Source organism: Abramis brama (genome assembly GCF_963993115.1).
Source record: "Abramis brama genome assembly, chromosome: 5".
Lineage (NCBI taxonomy): Eukaryota > Metazoa > Chordata > Actinopteri > Cypriniformes > Leuciscidae > Abramis > Abramis brama.
In genome coordinates this window covers 20821962-20841224 of record NC_139967.1, presented here as the reverse complement: position 1 = coordinate 20841224, position 19263 = coordinate 20821962, and the positions used below count along the sequence as shown (strand labels likewise).

The 19263-nt window shown below is 37.3% G+C and overlaps 2 protein-coding genes across 3 annotated transcripts; both read right to left on the bottom strand.

Moving 5' to 3' along the window:
* Positions 1 to 234: 234 nt before the first annotated feature.
* Positions 235 to 11447, bottom strand: fkbp15a (FKBP prolyl isomerase family member 15a). The gene is made up of 23 exons (XM_084113353.1): positions 11023 to 11447; positions 8668 to 8774; positions 8501 to 8576; positions 8344 to 8413; positions 8188 to 8262; positions 7990 to 8088; positions 7671 to 7820; positions 7261 to 7329; positions 5535 to 5672; positions 5315 to 5436; positions 4793 to 4841; positions 4578 to 4697; positions 4397 to 4487; positions 4211 to 4290; positions 3512 to 3596; positions 3307 to 3413; positions 3129 to 3227; positions 2949 to 3043; positions 2792 to 2846; positions 2473 to 2644; positions 1713 to 1849; positions 965 to 1072; positions 235 to 869 (listed from the first exon to the last, which is right to left on the bottom strand). The coding sequence occupies exons 1-23, from the start codon at positions 11100 to 11102 to the stop codon at positions 765 to 767; spliced, it is 2289 nt and encodes a 762-aa protein (XP_083969479.1). The 5' UTR covers positions 11103 to 11447; the 3' UTR covers positions 235 to 764.
* Positions 11448 to 11591: 144 nt separating this feature from the next.
* crata (carnitine O-acetyltransferase a) lies at positions 11592 to 19098 on the bottom strand. Of its 2 annotated transcripts, none has more exons than XM_084113351.1 (14): positions 18929 to 19098; positions 18027 to 18305; positions 17792 to 17910; positions 17103 to 17156; positions 16819 to 16984; positions 16383 to 16557; positions 15849 to 16027; positions 14295 to 14395; positions 14088 to 14207; positions 13840 to 13962; positions 13577 to 13712; positions 13069 to 13131; positions 12835 to 12972; positions 11592 to 12329 (listed from the first exon to the last, which is right to left on the bottom strand). In XM_084113351.1, the coding sequence occupies exons 1-14, from the start codon at positions 18953 to 18955 to the stop codon at positions 12114 to 12116; spliced, it is 1896 nt and encodes a 631-aa protein (XP_083969477.1). In that variant the 5' UTR covers positions 18956 to 19098; the 3' UTR covers positions 11592 to 12113. The 2 variants fall into 2 exon arrangements, with proteins under 2 accessions (XP_083969477.1, XP_083969478.1); XM_084113352.1 differs by having other exon boundaries at positions 18699 to 18980.
* Positions 19099 to 19263: the final 165 nt, after the last annotated feature.

Here is a 19263-nt window from a genome sequence, read left to right as displayed (position 1 = left end):
TTGTTCATCATTGAGTCAGTGTTTTATTTGCTGACTTTAGCTAGTTTCTTTGCACGTAGAACAACATAGTGACGAAACGCATTTGTCCGTTTAGGGCTACTGTAGAAACATGACGTCGCAAAATGGCGACTTAACATGTAAGGTGACCCGCGGTGTATGTAAATAGAAACTGCTAATTCCAAGGGAATAAAAACATAACTGTTCATTATGTAATGTCTTTATACACTACTGAAAACATAGTTATGTATATGATATTGCATATCTGTCAACATATCCTCCTAAATATTATTACACAGTGCACCTTTAATTCAATGTATCTACCTGAAAACTACTGTTATTTGTCTTTAATAATGTTTTAAATGTATACTAGTTAGGCAAGTAGCTTTAGCTGTGGTATCGAATATTGGAATATAGAACTGTGAATTATCACTAGTATCTACAATTTTGGTGTCATTGGCCGGTGTGGCAAAAAGTTACTTTTAGGCCCATGCTTATAACCTTATCAGTCATATCACTGTTGTGCTGTTGACGGGCACTGTTGCTATGGACCAGAACTAATTAGGATTCTTCCAGTTTAATGACTGAAGAATCATTTATTGGACATTATTTAGCCTCTTAAACTGTGATTGGTCAGTATAAATTCTCCTTTCAGGGTCAGCAATGCTTGTGGTTCAACGGTGCTTTATCCACATGTACAGTTATCTGCAGGTTTCCTGATCTACAAAAATACCATCTTTTTTAATGTTGGCCTTTTTCCCTTCATTTCATGGTTTTCCTTCTGAATGTTTTCTATCTGAAAACATTTCTTCAGTAGATCTTAGTAGATACTCTTCTTTCACTTTATCTACGCCTGATTTCATGGTGATACTCTGCAAAGGAAAAATAGATGTCAACAAGATGGAAACCATTATCTAATTGGTGTCTTTTGTAGTCCATAGGCTTCTCCTAATAGGTTGGACAGTACCTTGATAGTGTTTTGGAGAATCTCGCACACTGTGTGTCCACTGTAAGACTCCTGCGGATCAAACTCTGTCCTGAGGGACTGAAACACTCCCTTCATCACTCGCTTCACCTGCACATGATACGCCAGCTCAGTTTTAGGTTTAGACTATAGCAAAACAACAGCTCTTTACCCCTCACCTGAACCATCAACTGGGTCTCAAACTGCTTTTTCTTATTTTGTGATGTCTTCTTTAAATCCACATACTAAAATATATCAAATGAAGGTAAATGAGAGATTAAAGGGATGCTTTACCCAAAAATAAAACATTCGCTAATTATTTACTCGTCTTCATGTTGTCCCAGATGCATTTGTCTCTTTCTTTAGATGAACACAAAGATTTTTAGTCCATATAATGCAAGTGTACAGAAAGTCATAAACATCTGGGATGGTGAGATAATGGTGAGTAAACATTAAGAAAATGTTCATGTTTGGAAGGAGTATCCCTTTAAGAACTAAACATATGTTTGGCAAACTATTCCTTTAGGAAAAGTTATTCAATTGTCAATACACCATATTATTTATGATACATTTTTATGCCCTGTCTTTTCAGTGTGGACATTTGGTCATCTTTGCTCATCAGTGTGACATTTTACACAAGCCTGTTCTTGCAGTACAGTAAATGTTCCTTCCAGCATCATCTTCTGTCCTGTCAGTGCAGCAACACACATCGTTTTCCAGCTAAGCTCAAACTACAACAAACTATACACACCTGATGCAGATTCTCCTTTTCAGCCCTCAGATCTTGCATCTCCTCATCCATGTTTTGTATAATTGTTTCCATCTCTTTGCACTTCTGCTTCTCTGCTCTCCACCGCTGCTCAGACTGTTCTTCTTGCTTCACAAGCTCTAAAAGCACACATTATATCTAGACACTCCTACAAACTGCACCAAACACTTCAGATCAGATCAGAACTCCTAAACCAGGGAACTGTTAGGGGCTTCAGTATTATCTCAAATTATTTAAAATAAGACAAAACACGCATTAAAATAAATTAAATTTATTTATTTATTTTAATTCACTCCCACCAACAACCTTTTTTGTTTTGTTTTGAAGAATCAGTGTCTTGAAAAACCTGGACAAATGAGGTTGCCTAATTTTAAAAAGTGTGATTTCTATGTCTGGATAAGTGATGTAAATTAATAAAATCTTAGAACTAAAGCATTTTTATAATGAATATAAATTGTTCTATTTTATCAGGTAGAAATTGTGAGTAAAAAATATTTTTAAAAATCCTTATCTGTATTCCTTATCCAGTAAATTTCAAAGAACTGGAAAAGTCATGGGGCCTTTGAATATTATTGCAGACAACAGAGGGCCTTGGAGCCAAAAAAAAGGTTAAGAACCACAGAGGAGAAAACTATGTGTGCTAGTTTACGAGTTTTGTCCTACAATACAACTACCACTTGTATGGTTAAAAGTACCCCAAATTTGAATCCGAGTAAAAACTTGAATGAAACTTCGGGATCACCTTTCACTTGTTCCTCCAGAAGGCTGATCTGAGCACAGTGCTTGTGCTTGTCCTCCAGGGCTGCACTGAGATCAGCCTGGATTTCTGTCACCCTCTGCTGGAGATTCACCATCTCCTGCTGCAGCTGATATGCTTGTGTGGTGGAGGAACTCAATCCCCCAGATAAATGAACCTGAAGAGAAAGAAAATAAACTTTGCCTGCCTCACAACAAAAGTTCAACCAATTAAACATAAATCAAATAAGTTTGAACATAAATCACATTATAATATAGTGAGCCAATAAACTAACATAGCATAATTTAGCAAATCTGCGCTGCACCTTTTCCTGTTCAGCCTGAAGGCGGCAAGTCTGTGTGTGTTGCTGCTCCATAGACCTGCACACACAGAGAAAACCAGTTGTGTGTCAATGGGGGGATTTTTGCCTTTATTCTGTTTGGAAAGCAGGAAATTGGAGTGTGAAGAGGGGGGTGGGACACCTCTTATTCTGTCCACTCAGCTCCCCAATTTTGGGGTTCTGTTCCTCCACCTGAGAACTCTTCTCCAGAACCTCCTTCTTCAGACACATGCTCTCCTTACACAATAAAACACAGATGTCATTTAAATCTATTTACATCTAAAAACAATTAAAATGATGGAAAGTATCCTTCAATCCAAACCTGAAAGATTCTCTGAATGTTGTGTAGGATCATGTTTGTTTCTAAGGAGACAGAGGAGAGTCCAAAAGAGAAGTGACCATCTTTTTGCAACTCGTCCACCTAAAAAACAATTTAATTTTTTTTGTTTGTGACTTTAATAACCATAAGGACCAGAAAAATCTGTTTTGCACAAATATACCTTGCAAGTGAGTTGCTCTATCCTGTGCGCCATCTTTTCTATAGCCAGCAGGATTTCTGTGTTGTGCTGACGAGCCTCAGACATCAAGAATGATGTAATATCAGGAGCTATTGTTTAATACAAAACTCTTGCATTTAGTGAAAAACAGGTCATTTTCTTTATGGAAGTACTGTATGAGAGAGAGAGTTCATGGCTCAGGTCTTACTTTTGTATGGAATGTGGGATGGGTAGATTGAGGGAAATGAATTTAGCTGTGATGGAACATATGGATTTTGTCCAAAGGAATATGGCTGTTGATGAAAAAATGAAAAAATAAATTCTTACAAACATGTACACTAAATTTCTAAATTTGGGGTCAGTATATTTTTTGAAAGTATCTCTTATGCTCACCAAGGCTGCATTTATTTGATCAAACATAATATGATATAAACAGTAATATTGTAAAATATTATTACAATTTAAAATAAAGGCTGTTTTCCATTGTAATATATTTTAAAATCTAATTTATTCCTGAGATGGCAAAGCTGAATTTTCAGCATCATTACTCCATTCTTTAGTGTCATGATTCTTCATGATTCTTCATCTGGTGCTTAAGAAACATATGTATTATCAGTGTTTACAGAATAAAAGTATTCATTTATTTAAAAAAACAAAAAATAAAAAATAAACATCTTACTGACCCCAAACTTCAGAACGGTGGTATATAACTTAACATACTGTATAACATAACATCTGTTTTTGACTCTCTAATGCTCATCAAGCCTGCATTTATTTAATAAAAAAAATAAAAATAAAAAAAGTACTATTGTGGAATATATATATATATATATATATATATATATATATATATATATATATATATATATACACTCTTTTTCTTTTCTTTTTTTACATTGGATCTCACCTGAAAGCCTTGAGTAGTGTTCAAGTCTGCGTGAGGTGGCACTGCGTCCTGTTTCTGAACATCATCAGGCTGACACAACACTAAAACAAAGATCAGTCATGACAGCAAAGAACCAGTCAGCTCTAATATAAGGAAGAGTAAACTGATACTGATTAGGTGATTATTTGTGATTGTTTTCACACATACAAGATGGAGGACTGCAGGGCATTTGTGCAGGTTTTGGGGAGGGTGTATGTGAAGGAGAGAGATCACAGATACGTCCAGACTCACTGGCATCCTGCACAAAATCATATCTGCGAGTTATAGTTCTACTTCGTAATACATTCAGGAAACAAAAAATAAAAAATAAATCTCCAATTCTCCTGACCTCGGTTTCCGAGTCACTGGGGTCAGGCTGAGATGGAATGGCTCCAGTGAGAAATGGAAGCATGGGTTGACCCATCTTGGCTATACGTGAGATCAGCTTGGCCTTAGATGCACCTGATGTCTACAAGAAAGAAAAATACATTTAAAAAAGCTTCAGCATTTTGGCCACTTTAGGCTTATGGCATCTGTCTAGTTGCTAAAGGAAAAACTACTCACTGTCAGGTATTCAACAACAGATTCCACCTTCCCCTTAGGAGCTTGTTCTCTAAAAACAAATGATCAATAAATTGTATAAATTCATAGGAATCAGCTCATGGATGTGTGTTCAGAGACACTTAATTAAAACACCCTTATCACATTATCTTCATCCTTGCTTTGACTTGCTTTGTATTAATGAGTATTTTGCCTTTTTTTTTTTTTTTAAATGATCCAAAATATCTAAACATCCTAAAAAACTGCAAAAGATTAAGAATTTGTTTAAGTTGAATCTTTAATTTTTTCTTCTCAGCATAATCCTAAGAAAAAAAACCCTAAGAAAATAAACACAATTCAAGATATTCTATAAAGAAAATGTCTTATTATCTTAACAATTTTCCTTCTTAAGCCAATTTATCATGTTTTACTGAGGCTTCAATTTTTTTTTTAAATTTAATAATTGAGAATTATTTTACATTATATTTTTCACAAATGGGATTTACTTAAAATATCAACAACATAGTTTCTGCTGTCTGTACACACTTTGACTCAGTTGTGACCATTTGCCTGGTGTTTTCTTCACTCAGAGTGTCTGGACAGGATCCTGGAGATATACTGAAGGTGTCAACTGAACCCCCACTATGTCGCACTTTGGAGATTTTAACCTACATGCAGATAAATAGACACATTTTTAAAAAGTAGTGAGAGACTAGAGAAGTTTGCTCTAGTATCTTAAATTACATTCACACCATCAGTGCCTTACTCTATGAATCTCTACATCATAGACCAGAGTGCTGTTTTCTGGCACATGGTTAGGGACGCCCTTTGAAACCATACAAGGAGGGGCGATAAGGAGCCGTCGACCTCCTTTCTGCATACCAAGCATCCCATCCTCCCATCCCTGAGAGAAAAGGCAAGGTAAGAGCTCTATGGCACAACAGCAGACAGAACCACCAGTTTGCGTCTATTATACATTTTCTTTTATCATCATTTGTAAGGTCCCTCTGCAGTCAATAATTGTATTCCTTAAATCTTTGATAATGACATATTTAAACATTGTAGCTCTACACCCTTGCTTCATTTAGTATAGAGCTGGTAAGTCCCGCACCTTCCGCTAACCCCACTGGACCTCTAGATTGAAAAATCGTCAATGCAAGTGAATGTGAGAAAATAATTATTTTCTGGTCCCGTTTGAATTTTGCCATGAATGTGAACATATGTTGTCTGTGAATTTTTAATGTAATTTTTCGTGTGAAGAATGCTACAATTTAGCGGGTAGAAGTTTGATACGGTTAGACTTTGTGTGAGAGCACTTTGTGGACTACAACATCCGTTTTATCCAGCGATTCCTAGTTTTTACATCAGACGGGAATCTGAAGAAAGAACAGCCCATTTGGTTTGAATGGTGACATTTGGGTACAAAACACACAGGCATCTCGATCTGTCTCCATAGATTATCGCAGCATTAGCACCGTGATTTGACAAGTGGAGGGAAAATGTGTTATGGGGTGACGTCACATAGGCGGCATGTAGTCTTTCTCTTTATGTCTTTTCCACAACTGCTAGCCAAAGAATCGTACAATATACTGTCAAACTCGTAACATGAAAAATTATATAAAATAAAAAAAATTCACAGACAACATATGTTCACATTCATGGCACAATTCAAACGGGACCAGAAAATAATTATTTTCTCACATTCACTTGCATTGACGATTTTTCAATCTAGAGGTCCAGTGGGGTTTTACGGATGGGCGGGACTTACCAGCTCTATACGTGAATACGTGAATATAGCCCCGCCTCCACTCAATCACGGTTAACTGAAGTAAATGCTACACGATTACAAGTGGAAATGTTGGTTTTTATTCAGCCATATATGTTTGAACCAGAAACTGATTCAGAAGAAGAAGTGGAAGAGTGAACTATACAGGGTCGTTTACAAGTTGACGTATCAATGGTAGCCTAATGCATTTTATGTATTGCTCTCTACAACGTCGGACACATAACATTAAATGATATGATTAGCCTTTGTCTTGACTACGTTATCAAATAGCAAATGTGTTTCTAATGTTATACAAACCATGTTTAGACCGCTTCCTTCCAAAATCAGCATCCTTAGAAACGCTTTGAACATCATAGAAAGATAGTGGAGAAAAGCCCTGCCCTACACGTTGATGGGATCAGTCAACACCATTGCTGAGTATTTTCTCCTTAAAACTGCTTGGTACCAAAGACCGTCTCAAAAACAAGGTCTGAAACCACCCGTTTCCTACCGTCACAAACGTATCCAATTATACGTTTGTGACGGTAGGAAACGGGTGGTTTCAAACCTTGTTTTTGAGACTGTCTTTGGTACCAAGCAGATTTAAGGAGAAAATACTCAGCAATGGTGTTGACTGATGAATTTGCACATGGTTTGTCTTAAAGCATATTAAAAACACCACACAGTCATACAGTATAAACAGCATTAAAAACGTCACCCTTCTCACCCTCAGAGCTTTGCCTGCTCCAAGCTTTACTCGCTGCAGCTTTTCTTTTCCCAGATTAGAATCAAATATCTGGGGGGAAAAAGACAGACAGACACTGAACTTTCACATGTATAGATCTCCAGCTGCACAGCAAACATGCCATTTAAATTATCAGTGAGTTGATTAGTTCAATGGAGGCATGACTTTTATTGAGCCGTGACTAATCAACAAGAATGTGCACAGTGGGCTGCTCTGTGCTAAATGTGATCAACTATGAGTAAAGAATTTCAGCTACAAATTCAAGACCATATGTGCAAATTAAGGAAAAGTAGTGATTCCACTTAATTTATTAAGAAATTAAATTCTCAGAATTATGAGAAACTATGGCCCGGTTTCACAGACAGGACTTCGATTAAGACAGATGGTTTCACCTGTCCTAGAGAATAGTTCTGTAAAAGCCATCCAGAATAGGCCACCTCAACTGTGTCCCCAACATCAACAGCTTGACCTTCACCTTGGACAAGGTCCTGACTGACCAGAGAGTCTGATGAAGCCTCACTGTTCCACCTGGCCACACACACCTGAGAGAAACAGGCGCACGCGTCATTTAATTAAATAATGTTGTCCATCTGTACATTTAAAAAATGGTTAAAAAATGGATTTTAACAATTTGCAGAATGCTGGGGCTTTAAATTTTCTTCGAATGCATCAATTTAAAATGTTCAGCAAATAATTCAGTTCAAGCATTACCTCTTTACAGAACTCAGGCCTGGACTTTTCTGAATCAAACATTAAAGACCAGCTCTGTTGTTGGTCATCATAGAAAGTGACATAGTTACAGGGCTGAACCTGTGGACAGGTATATGTAGCATAGACCTGATGAATGCAGCATATAAAAGAACAAAACACAATAGAATAGAATTCAGAATAAAAACAATGAACACTTACTGTGAGGACAAATCCACGATATATTCTAGCCGTAGTGATCTGTTTTTGCTTACTGCCGTACAACAGAATCTTGTACTATAATTGCAGATAGAAAAAAAATTACCAAATGAAACACACACACACACACACACACACACACACACACGCTTATCTTACCTCTTTGGTGACATGGTTCCCTAAAACAGCAGCTCCTATCTTTCCTTGCTTCACATACTGTCCATTCACACTGGTGGAAAATTAAAGCTCATTTAAGCAATGTGTGAACTTACGCTAATTCTCGTAAGCATCCTTTAATTGCCATACTTATACTAACAAGCAGAATGCGTGAACAGCTGTAGCAAACAGCACAGCTGGAGCACATGGAGGATGAGCGGGCTTCTGAGGAGGACCTTAAATTACATGACAAATTAAGGTTCAAAATAATCAAGGAACACATGGAATTGTGCCAAAAAGGCTACATGACTCTGCTGTTCCACATACCTAATATGGCGCAGGTCTTTTTTGGCTGTTTAGGGGCAGTGAATTGAAAGGACTCATTTCCCTGACTTTCTGCTCGGTCCAGACCAAAGAGAGAAGCCAGCTTTGCCCTAGAGGAATGGAAACAAGCATTATATCTTCACTTATAGACTTATAGAATCAACATGGAAATTACTTTCAATTTAAAGGGTTAGTTCACCCAAAAATGAAAATTCTGTCAGTAATTACTCACCCTCATGTTGTTCCAACCCTGTAAGACTTTCGTTCATCTTCGGAACACAAATTAAGATATTTTTGATGAAATCTGAGAGCTGTCTCACTCCTTCATAGGCTGCTAGGTAATTTCATCTTCTCAGTTCTCGCGCATGCGTCGTGGCGCTCTCACTCAGAGGCCCACACAGAAGAAAATGAATAGTTGAATAAAGTCGTTATTTATTTATTTACGGACAAAAAGTATTCTCATCGCTTGATAAACTTAAGGTTGAGCCACTGTAGTCACTTGGACTATTTTAACGATGTCTTTACTAACTTTTCTGGGCTGGCAGATATCAATTACCTATAGCAGCCTATGAAGGACTGAGACAGCTCTCAGATTTCATCAAAAATATCTTAATTTGTGTTCCGAAGATGAACGAAAGTCTTACAGGGTTGGAATAACATGAGGGTGAGTAATTACTGACAGAATTTTCATTTTTGGGTGAACTAACCCTTTAATGCATACAGATTTATTCTCATACTATTTGGTATGTATGGATGCTTGTTTTCATCTTAGAGTAAAAAGAAAAGTAATTGTGATTTTATGCCAACGAATGTGAATTTATATCTCACGTTACTTTATTTCTTTATTTTAAGTTTTCACAATTGCCCTTTTTTTTTTTTTTTTACTTTAATGCAGAATCAGATTTCCATATATATCCAATAGGTAGCCATTTTAAATCCAGATGTTCTTGTTAAGTAGAATGTTTCAAATGTATCAACACAATCTGAGTTCACTATCCTGTAGAAAACAATCTATGACGTTCAATCAACAAAAACAGCAGAATAATTATTTATGTAGTGTGGAAATTATATAACTCAGGCTTTGACAGAACATTGGATCCACAGATGCCATTGCTGGAATATGCTGTTAACAATGTTGCGAGTGAGAAATTCACTGCATGGTAAGATTTTAAAATGCTGTTTATCTCATTGAAAGAATTGTCAACAAGCTGCTACATTAATGACATGCACGCAAGAAATACTGGACCAGCACCGATCATACACCTTTAGACTTTTCAAACCAGAACTAGTTACAGTACAGCAAGGTCCAGTCTAGCATCTATAATTAAATCCATATGAAAGAAGACCTGTTTGCACTGACCCTTGGACCTCCCTCCACAGATAGTCAGTGTCCCATACAGCTGACATGGCCGCCAGCTTTCTGTCACCAAGGAACAGGCTAAGAAGCCTCAAAAAAGAGATATTAAAAAATCTTCCACCCTTTCCTCTTTTTTCTTCTTCCTATCTTGCCGTTTAAGCTACAGTGGGTCACCAGTCCAGATTTTGAGCCGTCCAAACTAAAATGCACTGTAATCACTATCATGTGAATTAAATTACTGAAGGAGGAGTCTCACCTCATCACTGCAAATGCCTTAAAAAGTGGCTTCAACAAGCAGAAAATGAAAAGGGCAAAATATGTATGTTAAATGAAATCAGAACATTTAACATGACTAATCCAGTTACCATAAACTGGTTAACTGGTTACCATAAATGTAACTTTTTCTCATTTTAAAATGTCTACCTCATTTCTTTTCTCAATTCACCTTTTAGCCTGTAATATAAATAATAATTATATGTAAATAAATAATAATTGACACAAAGTCAAGTTTACCCAAAATTTAAGGTTAAAAAAAATCAATACACATTTTTTTTTTCCAGATATACCTCATCTTTTCATAATGTGTGGGGTCTTATTTAATTGCATTACCTATATTTTGCGTTTATCATTAACATTTGACAAGATTGAAAATGTAAATATGAAATTATTGGTATGTAATTTTTAAAAAGATTTCAAGGACACCTTAGCATTCATCACTAATTTGCCAATTAATTAAACACTAGACGGAATACCCATTCAATAAAGCTTGTACAAGACACAACTGGAGCTCATTGAGACAAAATCAAAGAAAATCAAAGTAAAAAAAAAAAAAAAAAAAGATACCACAAGACATAAACTCCGTAACTCGTAACAAATGTTTTTTTTTATTTTTTTTTTTATCTTTGACATAATTAGGCTATTTAACACGTCCTGTCCCAAAGATTAGGCTAACCTACAATGAGTGGGACAAAAAAAATTATATGTTCTGTCATAACACTTACCCTCCTTTAGGGCACAGAAATTCCCCATCGTGATAATCAGGAATAATATCTTTAATTTTTTCCATACTCAAATTTCTCATGATCGCACAGCGATGGCGCCTGAGAGTAGGATGAAACGCACTAATATTTTGCACTTCTGCGTGACGTGATGAACACAGGTAAGAGCAAAACACAACAGCTCACTGATCACTCACACACACACACACACACACACACGAGCATGTGATGTGACGAGAAGAGATCACCGGGGGTCAATCGGGGACCCCTATGGGTCAATGATGGAACTGCAGCTTTGACAGATTGTTACAAAAAATATAAAAATTAAAACTATTATTTATGTTATCCTCTATACATATAACAATATGTCAAGCTGTGAAATTCATGTTTCTCCAATAAGCGTTCCTCTTCTGTGTGCATGTGAGAAAACCATTGCATATATATTTTAAAGATGTCCAGCATTACATTAGATAGGCCCAAAGAATAAAGCAGGAAATTGACAAACATTTTCATGCACAAGAACAAATTTTGATTCAAAAATCACCTCAGCCAATTCTAAAAAGGATAAATCATGTTATTAAAGACATAATATTTATTAAAAACACGTTAATGCAATTGTGCAAATTTACGTTGTACAAAGAACTAAGAGACCAATACTCTGTAAATGTCACTATTCACATCATAGCATTTAAACTTATTTTTTTCTGTATTTGACTACATTTAATATATAATTTACAATTTAAAAATCACAAGAACAGTTTTAACCACAGGTTTACTATAATGCACATATCGGGTACATTTTCTGTACTGAGAAAACTCAATACAAAGAAAACACAAATCAGCAAAACTTGATTGAAAAACCTTATTGATTTTTTTGTCTGTTTAAACAAACAGAAGCACATAAACATAAAAAAATAAGGATTATTAATTAGTGTCAAGGCGTGTCAAAAACACGCGAGTCCAGGCAACTCTGGTCTGAACTGGTCAAATATAAAAGAAATATTCTCTTAAAATTCCTGTCCTCGAGTACTGTGGTAAACTCGAATGTCTTGGCCAAACTGGTCAAAGATCAAGTCTAATTGACATCATCGCCCTTAAAGCTTGGCTTTGGGCGTCTGCTCCAGGAGGGTCTTCATGTCTACCAGAGCGTCCTCCAGACCTTGGGCCAGACGTGCTGCGTTAGTGTCCTGGCAGCTGTTGAAAGCAGAGACTGAGAAGTTAATGTGAGTATCCATGGGGTTGTAGCACACGCCATAACCGTCAGGTACCACTGGACCGAAGCACATCACACAGTTTGTTTTAGCTGGCACCTGGGAGAGTAGAGTGGAAAAATAAAAAGTACAATTTAATCTTATGTAAGATTATCCCCCAGTTTCACAGATTAGGTTTAAGCCTAGTCCCAGACTAAAATGCACGTTTTAACTGAAAGCAACTTGCACTGACATATCTTAAAATATGTCAAGGCCATTGTTTTGTCTCAAGATGCACAACAGTAATGTTTTTCTAAGGCACATTTAAAAAAGTCCTAATTGAAGGAAGGCCAAATCCTGGCTTAATCTAAGCCCTGTTTAAAACCAGGGCTATGAGTTTTAGATGATCTGATGATTTTAGTTTCACAGCAATAGAAAAAGATTTAAAGAGCTATCTATTTCAGTGATCAGTTGATCATCACCAAAAATGTGTACAGTTTATAGTATGGTACTGCTCATCTGCACAGCATGCTGAACACAATGCAAAGAGTTTGTTTTGCAAATAAGCACTTCAGTTTCATTTGTTACCTCTAGCCCTGGACCTGATTACTCTGTTTGGCATTACCTGGCTGGTGGAGAGGTTGAAGTGCAGTGCCACAGCATATGAGGTATCCATGAATATCTCTGGCAGGGCAGCCAGGTCCTCAATAGCCTGCAATTTCAGTCCGAGCAAATGTCTGTCGATGGCTTGACCTCGGATGGCCTGCAAATCCACGCACAGGATGAAGAATGTGGAATATATTTAGTGCAGATCAATAATGATTGAAACATATATTTACATCCCCATGTGTTTACTCACCATGTCTGTGTAAGCTCTGTGTGCTTTAATAGCTTTGTCTAGCAAAGCCACTTTCTCTGTGTTCTGTCCATCAAAATGAGATTGTTACATTTTATTTCATGCCAGATCAAATTTACAAATGTAATTTTTTTTTATATTGACCATAAAACAGACAAACTAAATACACAGCAAAATATTTTATATAATATTTACACTGATATAAATTACTGTTCAAAAGTTTGGGGTCGGTAAGATTTTTTAACGCTTTTAAATGTCTCATCACGGCTGCATTTATTTGATCAAAAATAATACACTAAAACAGTAATACTTTGAAATGTTATTACAATTTAAAATAACTATTTTCTATTTTAATATTGTTTAAATGAAATGGAATATAATCCTGTGATGGATACATTTTCAGCAGAATTATTAATTGAAAAAAAAAAAAACTTACTGACCCACAAATTCTTTTAATGCTAGTTTATGAGAATGTGGATTCAACTCAAATGTGTTCTAGAGGTGACCGCACATGTTTGGCCGGGTCATCCATGGCCTTGACGAATCGGGCGGAGTCAACTGAGGTTGAGCGTATAGTGTCGGTTCGGCCCAGTCTGAACATGCGGAGAGAAGCGCTCTCATAGGTGGGACAACAGCGCTTGTAAATCCTGAAACAGTGAGTCCGCGAATCAAGCAAATAAACTAAACTGATCATTAATTTCATAATAGTAATAATGTAGCAGTTCAGATATAAATATGGGAAATAATATTAATGGCAGTGCTGATGAGGTTTACCTGTAGTAAGCCAACTGGAGAGCCATTTGAATAAAGGCATCAGGGCTCATCTTCTGCGACTTTGGGAAATCTTTGCCAAAATGGGAGAACACATTTATTTTCATGTCCAAGTCATGAACCATGCTGTAGAGGAGGAGAAGAGAAACTTTCAAGCTTTCAATATTTAGCATACTACCATGTTGTTTTTTCAAAAAAACTAACTAAATGTTGGTGATGAAAAGAGTGAGTGTAATATCTCAGCTTCTCACATGTTCATGTTTTGTTTGGCCTCCTCAATGTCTTTTTTGATCTCTGTTGTGATGTTGAAACGAAGCTTCTGAGGCATACGCAGAGGGACCATTGGGGTACGGACCATCTCCGACTTCTTCCTGTACAAATATAACAAAAAAGTGGTAAATATTAGCTGTGTTAGCCATGGTTACAGTTTATCCACATTTAACCACTGTTAGTCTTACGTATATTCCACCACATGGTCGATCAGTGACACAATAGGCGGACCCTCAGCAGGGGCATGTTCATAGATCAGTCCACATGTCCCATCCTCTCCAATGATAAACTAGAAACACAACAACAGTTTTCAGTATCAGGATCTTGTACTTGATACATTTCTAACATTTGATTTGCCAAAATTACATGCTCATTTAGAGGATTATAATTTTGTCTAGGTGGTCTACTAGAATAGGTTTACATGATTTAATGTTCAAATAATTCATTATTTTTCGAATAATTTACATCGGTGCAGCACCTCTGTCTAAACGCTCTGTTTTAGTTTCGGGCTTTGAAAAGCCCAATCTGCTCTGATTGGTCAGTCAGCTCCAGTCTGTTGTGACTGGCTCACCGCTTTGAGCGTGTGTCTGAAAAACATTGCCTTTATAACTACCTTTGTTTGAGAACAAGCCAGAGTAGGCAGTAGGCGGGCATTATGCAGATGTGTAACATGGTGACGTAGCTGTCACAGGCATAATGGCAGGACTATAAAAGAGGCGTTTCAGACATGAGTTTCTGTTGGAGTGATTAACTCCCTTTGGCGTGGACTTTGTGTCTTGTAACTTTGCAGATTGTTTAAAATTAAAATTCTGTCAGTAATTACTCACCCTCAAGTTATTCCAACCCCGTAAGACTTTTGTTCATCTTCGGAACACAAATTAAGATATTTTTGATGAAATCTGAGAGCTGTCTCAGTCCTTCATAGGCTGCTAGGTAATCGGTACCTGCCAGCCCAGAAAAGTTAGTAAAGACATCGTTAAAATAGTCCAAGTGACTACAGTGGCTCAACCTTAAGTTTATCAAGCGACGAGAATACTTTTTGTGCGCAAAACCCCCCAAAAATAACGACTTTATTCAACTAATCATTTTCTCCCATGTGGGCCTCTGAGTTCACGAAAGCATGCACGAGAACTGAGAAGATGACGCAGATGGGTCTCGATGTAGTGTTTTTATGTTTCTAAAGTGTGCATTTCCTGGATGTCCGAATCGTGAGAAACCAACGAGAAAACGTAAAAGTGCCTTACCAATGCCGCAAAATGAATGGCTTACCTTTCACACTTTCCCATCAAATGATCGTGAGCGTCATCTCAGTTCTCGCGCATGCGTCGTGGCGCTCTCATAAACTCACTCAGAGGCCCACACAGAAGAAAATGAATAGTTGAATAAAGTTGTTATTTTTTATTTTTTTTGCGCACAAAAAGTATTCTCGTCGCTTGATAAACTTAAGGTTGAGCCACTGTAGTCACTTGGACTATTTTAACGATGTCTTTACTAACTTTTCTGGGCTGGCAGATATCGATTACCTATAGCAGCCTATGGAGGAGTGATCCAGCTCTCAGATTTCATCAAAAATATCTTAACTTGTGTTCCAAAGATGAACAAAAGTCTTACGGGGTTGGAACAACATGAGGGTGAGTGTTTACCTAACCCTAACCCTAAGGACAGAATTTTCATTTTTTGGGTGAACTAACCTCTAACCTAAGTTCTCAGTTAGGGCCCACACACTTCCTCATGGGTCTAACCTGCAATGTTTTGTCGAACCAGCGATTTCCACTGTTCCACCTGCTGCCCCCTCCGTGCAGCATCTGAACTCCAGCTCGGGTGCGGTACATGTCATCAGACGCTCGCGGCAGGGCAGCATCCAGACAGACTGTGAAGATACTCTTCTGAATGGCTCTCACTGACTCTTTATTAGTTTTATCTGAAAGTGACATTAACAAATTAAGGATCAGCATGGAAAAAACAGCTCTATAGAGTAAAGTTATACTCTTTGATAAACTCCTTTTTAAGCTAGTTAACTCCTTTTAATAAACTGAAGGTCTGAGGAATCGCATTTATTTGAAAGAAATTTGATATCTTCTGTTACTTTATAAATATCTTTACTATCATTTTTATGTATCAATTTAATGCATCCTTGCTGAATAAAAGTATTAATTAAAATCATAATGATCCCGAACTTTTAGAATGATAGTGTACAGTATTTTAAATAGTTGATCAAAGTTTTATTTACCAGCACACCAGCCCAACTAAAACTAAAACGTGTTAGCAGTGCCCACCCTTAATGAGGTTGTTGTAGGCTTTGCCCCAGCTGTTGCGGTGGTTGGAGGTGAGGATGCCAATAGGCTCTTTGTTGGACTGTAAGGAGGAGTTCCAGATCTTCTCCAGCTGAATGTAGATCTGGTCTACGGTCAGTGGCGTGCCGTCACTGTTGTATACATCCAGCACAAAGAACTACGAGTTTAAAGAATGAGTTAAAAAGACACGTATTGCTGTACACCACGATCAAGTAGCAAGTCGAACGGTACAAACAGATCACAAATTCACTGCAGTCCTGGATTCAGAAAAAAAGAAAGAATATATTTTGAATAAAAAAATTGCATGGCAATTTTTCATAGCCAGTAAAAAATCGTTATAGACTGTTAATTATTTGAATTCACCTACTACTGGAAGTTACATTTGGACCCTGCCTGGAAGTTTGTAACAGGGACTGACCTGAAAGTTGTGCACTACAGTGATATGTGTGGGGGGTCTCTTGTCCAAAGCGTAGTTGACCACGTTGTCCCTCTTTGTTCCAGGGATCCGGCAGGACGAGAGCACCTGATAGTACTGGTTCATACAGAGTGACTTTCCACCGAGATACTCCACTGGCAATGTTTCACTAATCAAAGAGCAAAGACATGATGTCTGACTCTGAACTTTATAAACTCATGAATTTAATCAATAGTAATAGTCATGGTTATCTAAAGCATATACAGGGAAAGGAATGCATGACTTACTTGTCAATCATGCTCTTGAAATCTAAAACCCCAGCGATCAATTTAGCAGCATATCTGTGAAGAACAAAAAATACTTTTTTAAAAGTCATTTTAAACAAGTTTTACATCAACATACTGCCAATCAATTATTCTACTACTAATACTGTAGCATATGCTGTGCCATGTGCCTTTGAATTAAATGACTTTTGATATGGACAGAACACACTTTGCTGCTGATCTGTGGCCAGTTTTAGCTGTCATATGTGAAAGCTTTTATTATAGTTGATGTGAGGAGACTGGCTTCAGGCCAGCGCTTAACTGAGAGCAACAGTTCTGAATTTGCAAAGCTCAGCTTGGCAAGAGAGGATCAGTCTGTACAAAGGTCACCACAGAGGTAACTGGAAACAACTGCCTCTTTTTGTCAGAGTATAACTTTAATCAGTTTCAGAAATATCTATAAATATATATTTAAATGTTAAAATATAAAAGTGTTTTATACTTTATACTGTTTTATAAGTAAAATATCTGAATTAATAAATAAAATCACTGTATGACTTTAATCTTTATTATTATTATTATTATTTAAAAAATATGTGTAGGCAGATAACAGCACACATTTAGTTTTAAAGGACACAGTTTTGAACAACTAAAGGTCACGTGTTAAAATTAGTCGACACTTCCTATGATATCTGAATCCACACTGGTCTGACCTCATTTGGCCTTGACGGTCACTGAACACCATTCGGGGAAGGACGACCCCAGGACTCGAATGGACAACAACAGGCATCCGGTAGTCTAGGTAGGCTGTTTGTAACCACCAGTCAGAGAGCTAGAAGTGGAAATGATAGAGAGACAATAAGAGATAATAAGAAGGAAGCCCTTGAAAAGAGCAAGCCTGCCCCATCACACAGGGCTCCTGAAAAAGCATCACCTAACAGTTTTTACCCAGTTATCCATCTTCTTTGCTCGTTGTTCCAGGCCTTTCTGAAGTCTCTCTCCTACACTGCCCGGCTTCTGGAACTCCTCCAGCAGCTGCCGGGTGTGATTCAGCTCCTCCGGGTCCACGATGGGATCCAGGGCAGCCAGATAGCGATCGCATGTTTGTTTCAGGGGTGGCACTGGAAGCTTAGGCAGACCCTCCTGATGGGCCAAGTAGCGGCCGGTGATCCGTGTCACTGACACTGGTTTTACCAGGCCGCAGGGTTTCACCATGCCAGCCTTGACCTAAAAATATTCCAGATGATACAACAGCGACTGCATTATATCATACAACATAAGGATACATAGAAAATACAGTTTTTTTTTAAAATCTATTTCGCCTTATGATTATATATAATATATTATAATAATATGATACTTTGGCATTAGTCTCAGCCAATATTTTTTTAAGATATTATCATAATAGTACCTAAAATTGTCCTTTTAAATAACACAAATGCACATTAACAAGCTAATCTAGTCCTACATTTATAAATAACTGGTTTACTGTAATAATCAAATATACACATGAGTCAACATTACACAATGTAACATGCAATAAGACTGTTGCGCCTGTCTTTTACAAACTAAATAGCTTTATTAGAGACCATGTACACATTCACACGATGTATTAGGTACCTGCATTAAGTATTAAAGAATCTGTCAGTGAACATTGTTTTCTTATCACTGCCATGAACGATGATGTACTTCCTACTGCCTTAGCACTGCCGCTATCGAACCATAAACAACCTGCATGTCAGTAAAACACTCCTCATTACACGCCGCTCAGACTGTCAGCTACCCTTGTTTATGTCACATAAAAGAGCAGACTATGTTTAAAAACGGGGACATATTAATTGCTTACTCACCATCGTTCTGGCAAGAATGCCTAACATAACTGAAGTTCACTAAAACGCCCCCAAATCAAGGCCTGATAGGAGGGACAGAAGCGGTCAGAGTCCACTGAACGACAGCGCAGTCAGAAAACCGCTGAGCGCCATCATCACCGCTGCGCTGCTCCACTCCACCGCTGGACGGCGCGCGAGGGACGAAAACACTGTGACTGCATGCTATTGGAGCTGCGTCATCATCTTTCTACTTTTCATTGATAATCCGATACATTTTATTAATGCAAATAAAAATGTCTTTAATTCTTTAAAAGTCTTTAATTTATTGTTAAAATCTTTTAGAACTAAGTTTCACA

Excerpts from the sequence above, each read along its gene's own strand:
- fkbp15a (XM_084113353.1), bottom strand. The coding sequence starts at position 11,102 with ATGAGAAATTTGAGTATGGAAAAAATTAAAGATATTATTCCTGATTAT. Across the intron at positions 8,263-8,343 it reads GGAACCATGTCACCAAAGAG|TACAAGATTCTGTTGTACGG; the intron begins GTAAGATAAGCG and ends CTGCAATTATAG. Across the intron at positions 8,089-8,187 it reads ATCGTGGATTTGTCCTCACA|GTTCAGCCCTGTAACTATGT; the intron begins GTAAGTGTTCAT and ends ACCTGTCCACAG.
- crata (XM_084113351.1), bottom strand. The coding sequence starts at position 18,955 with ATGTTAGGCATTCTTGCCAGAACGATG. Across the intron at positions 14,396-15,848 it reads GGTTCGACAAAACATTGCAG|TTTATCATTGGAGAGGATGG; the intron begins GTTAGACCCATG and ends TTGTGTTTCTAG. Across the intron at positions 13,963-14,087 it reads GCCAAACAAAACATGAACAT|CATGGTTCATGACTTGGACA; the intron begins GTGAGAAGCTGA and ends CCTCCTCTACAG.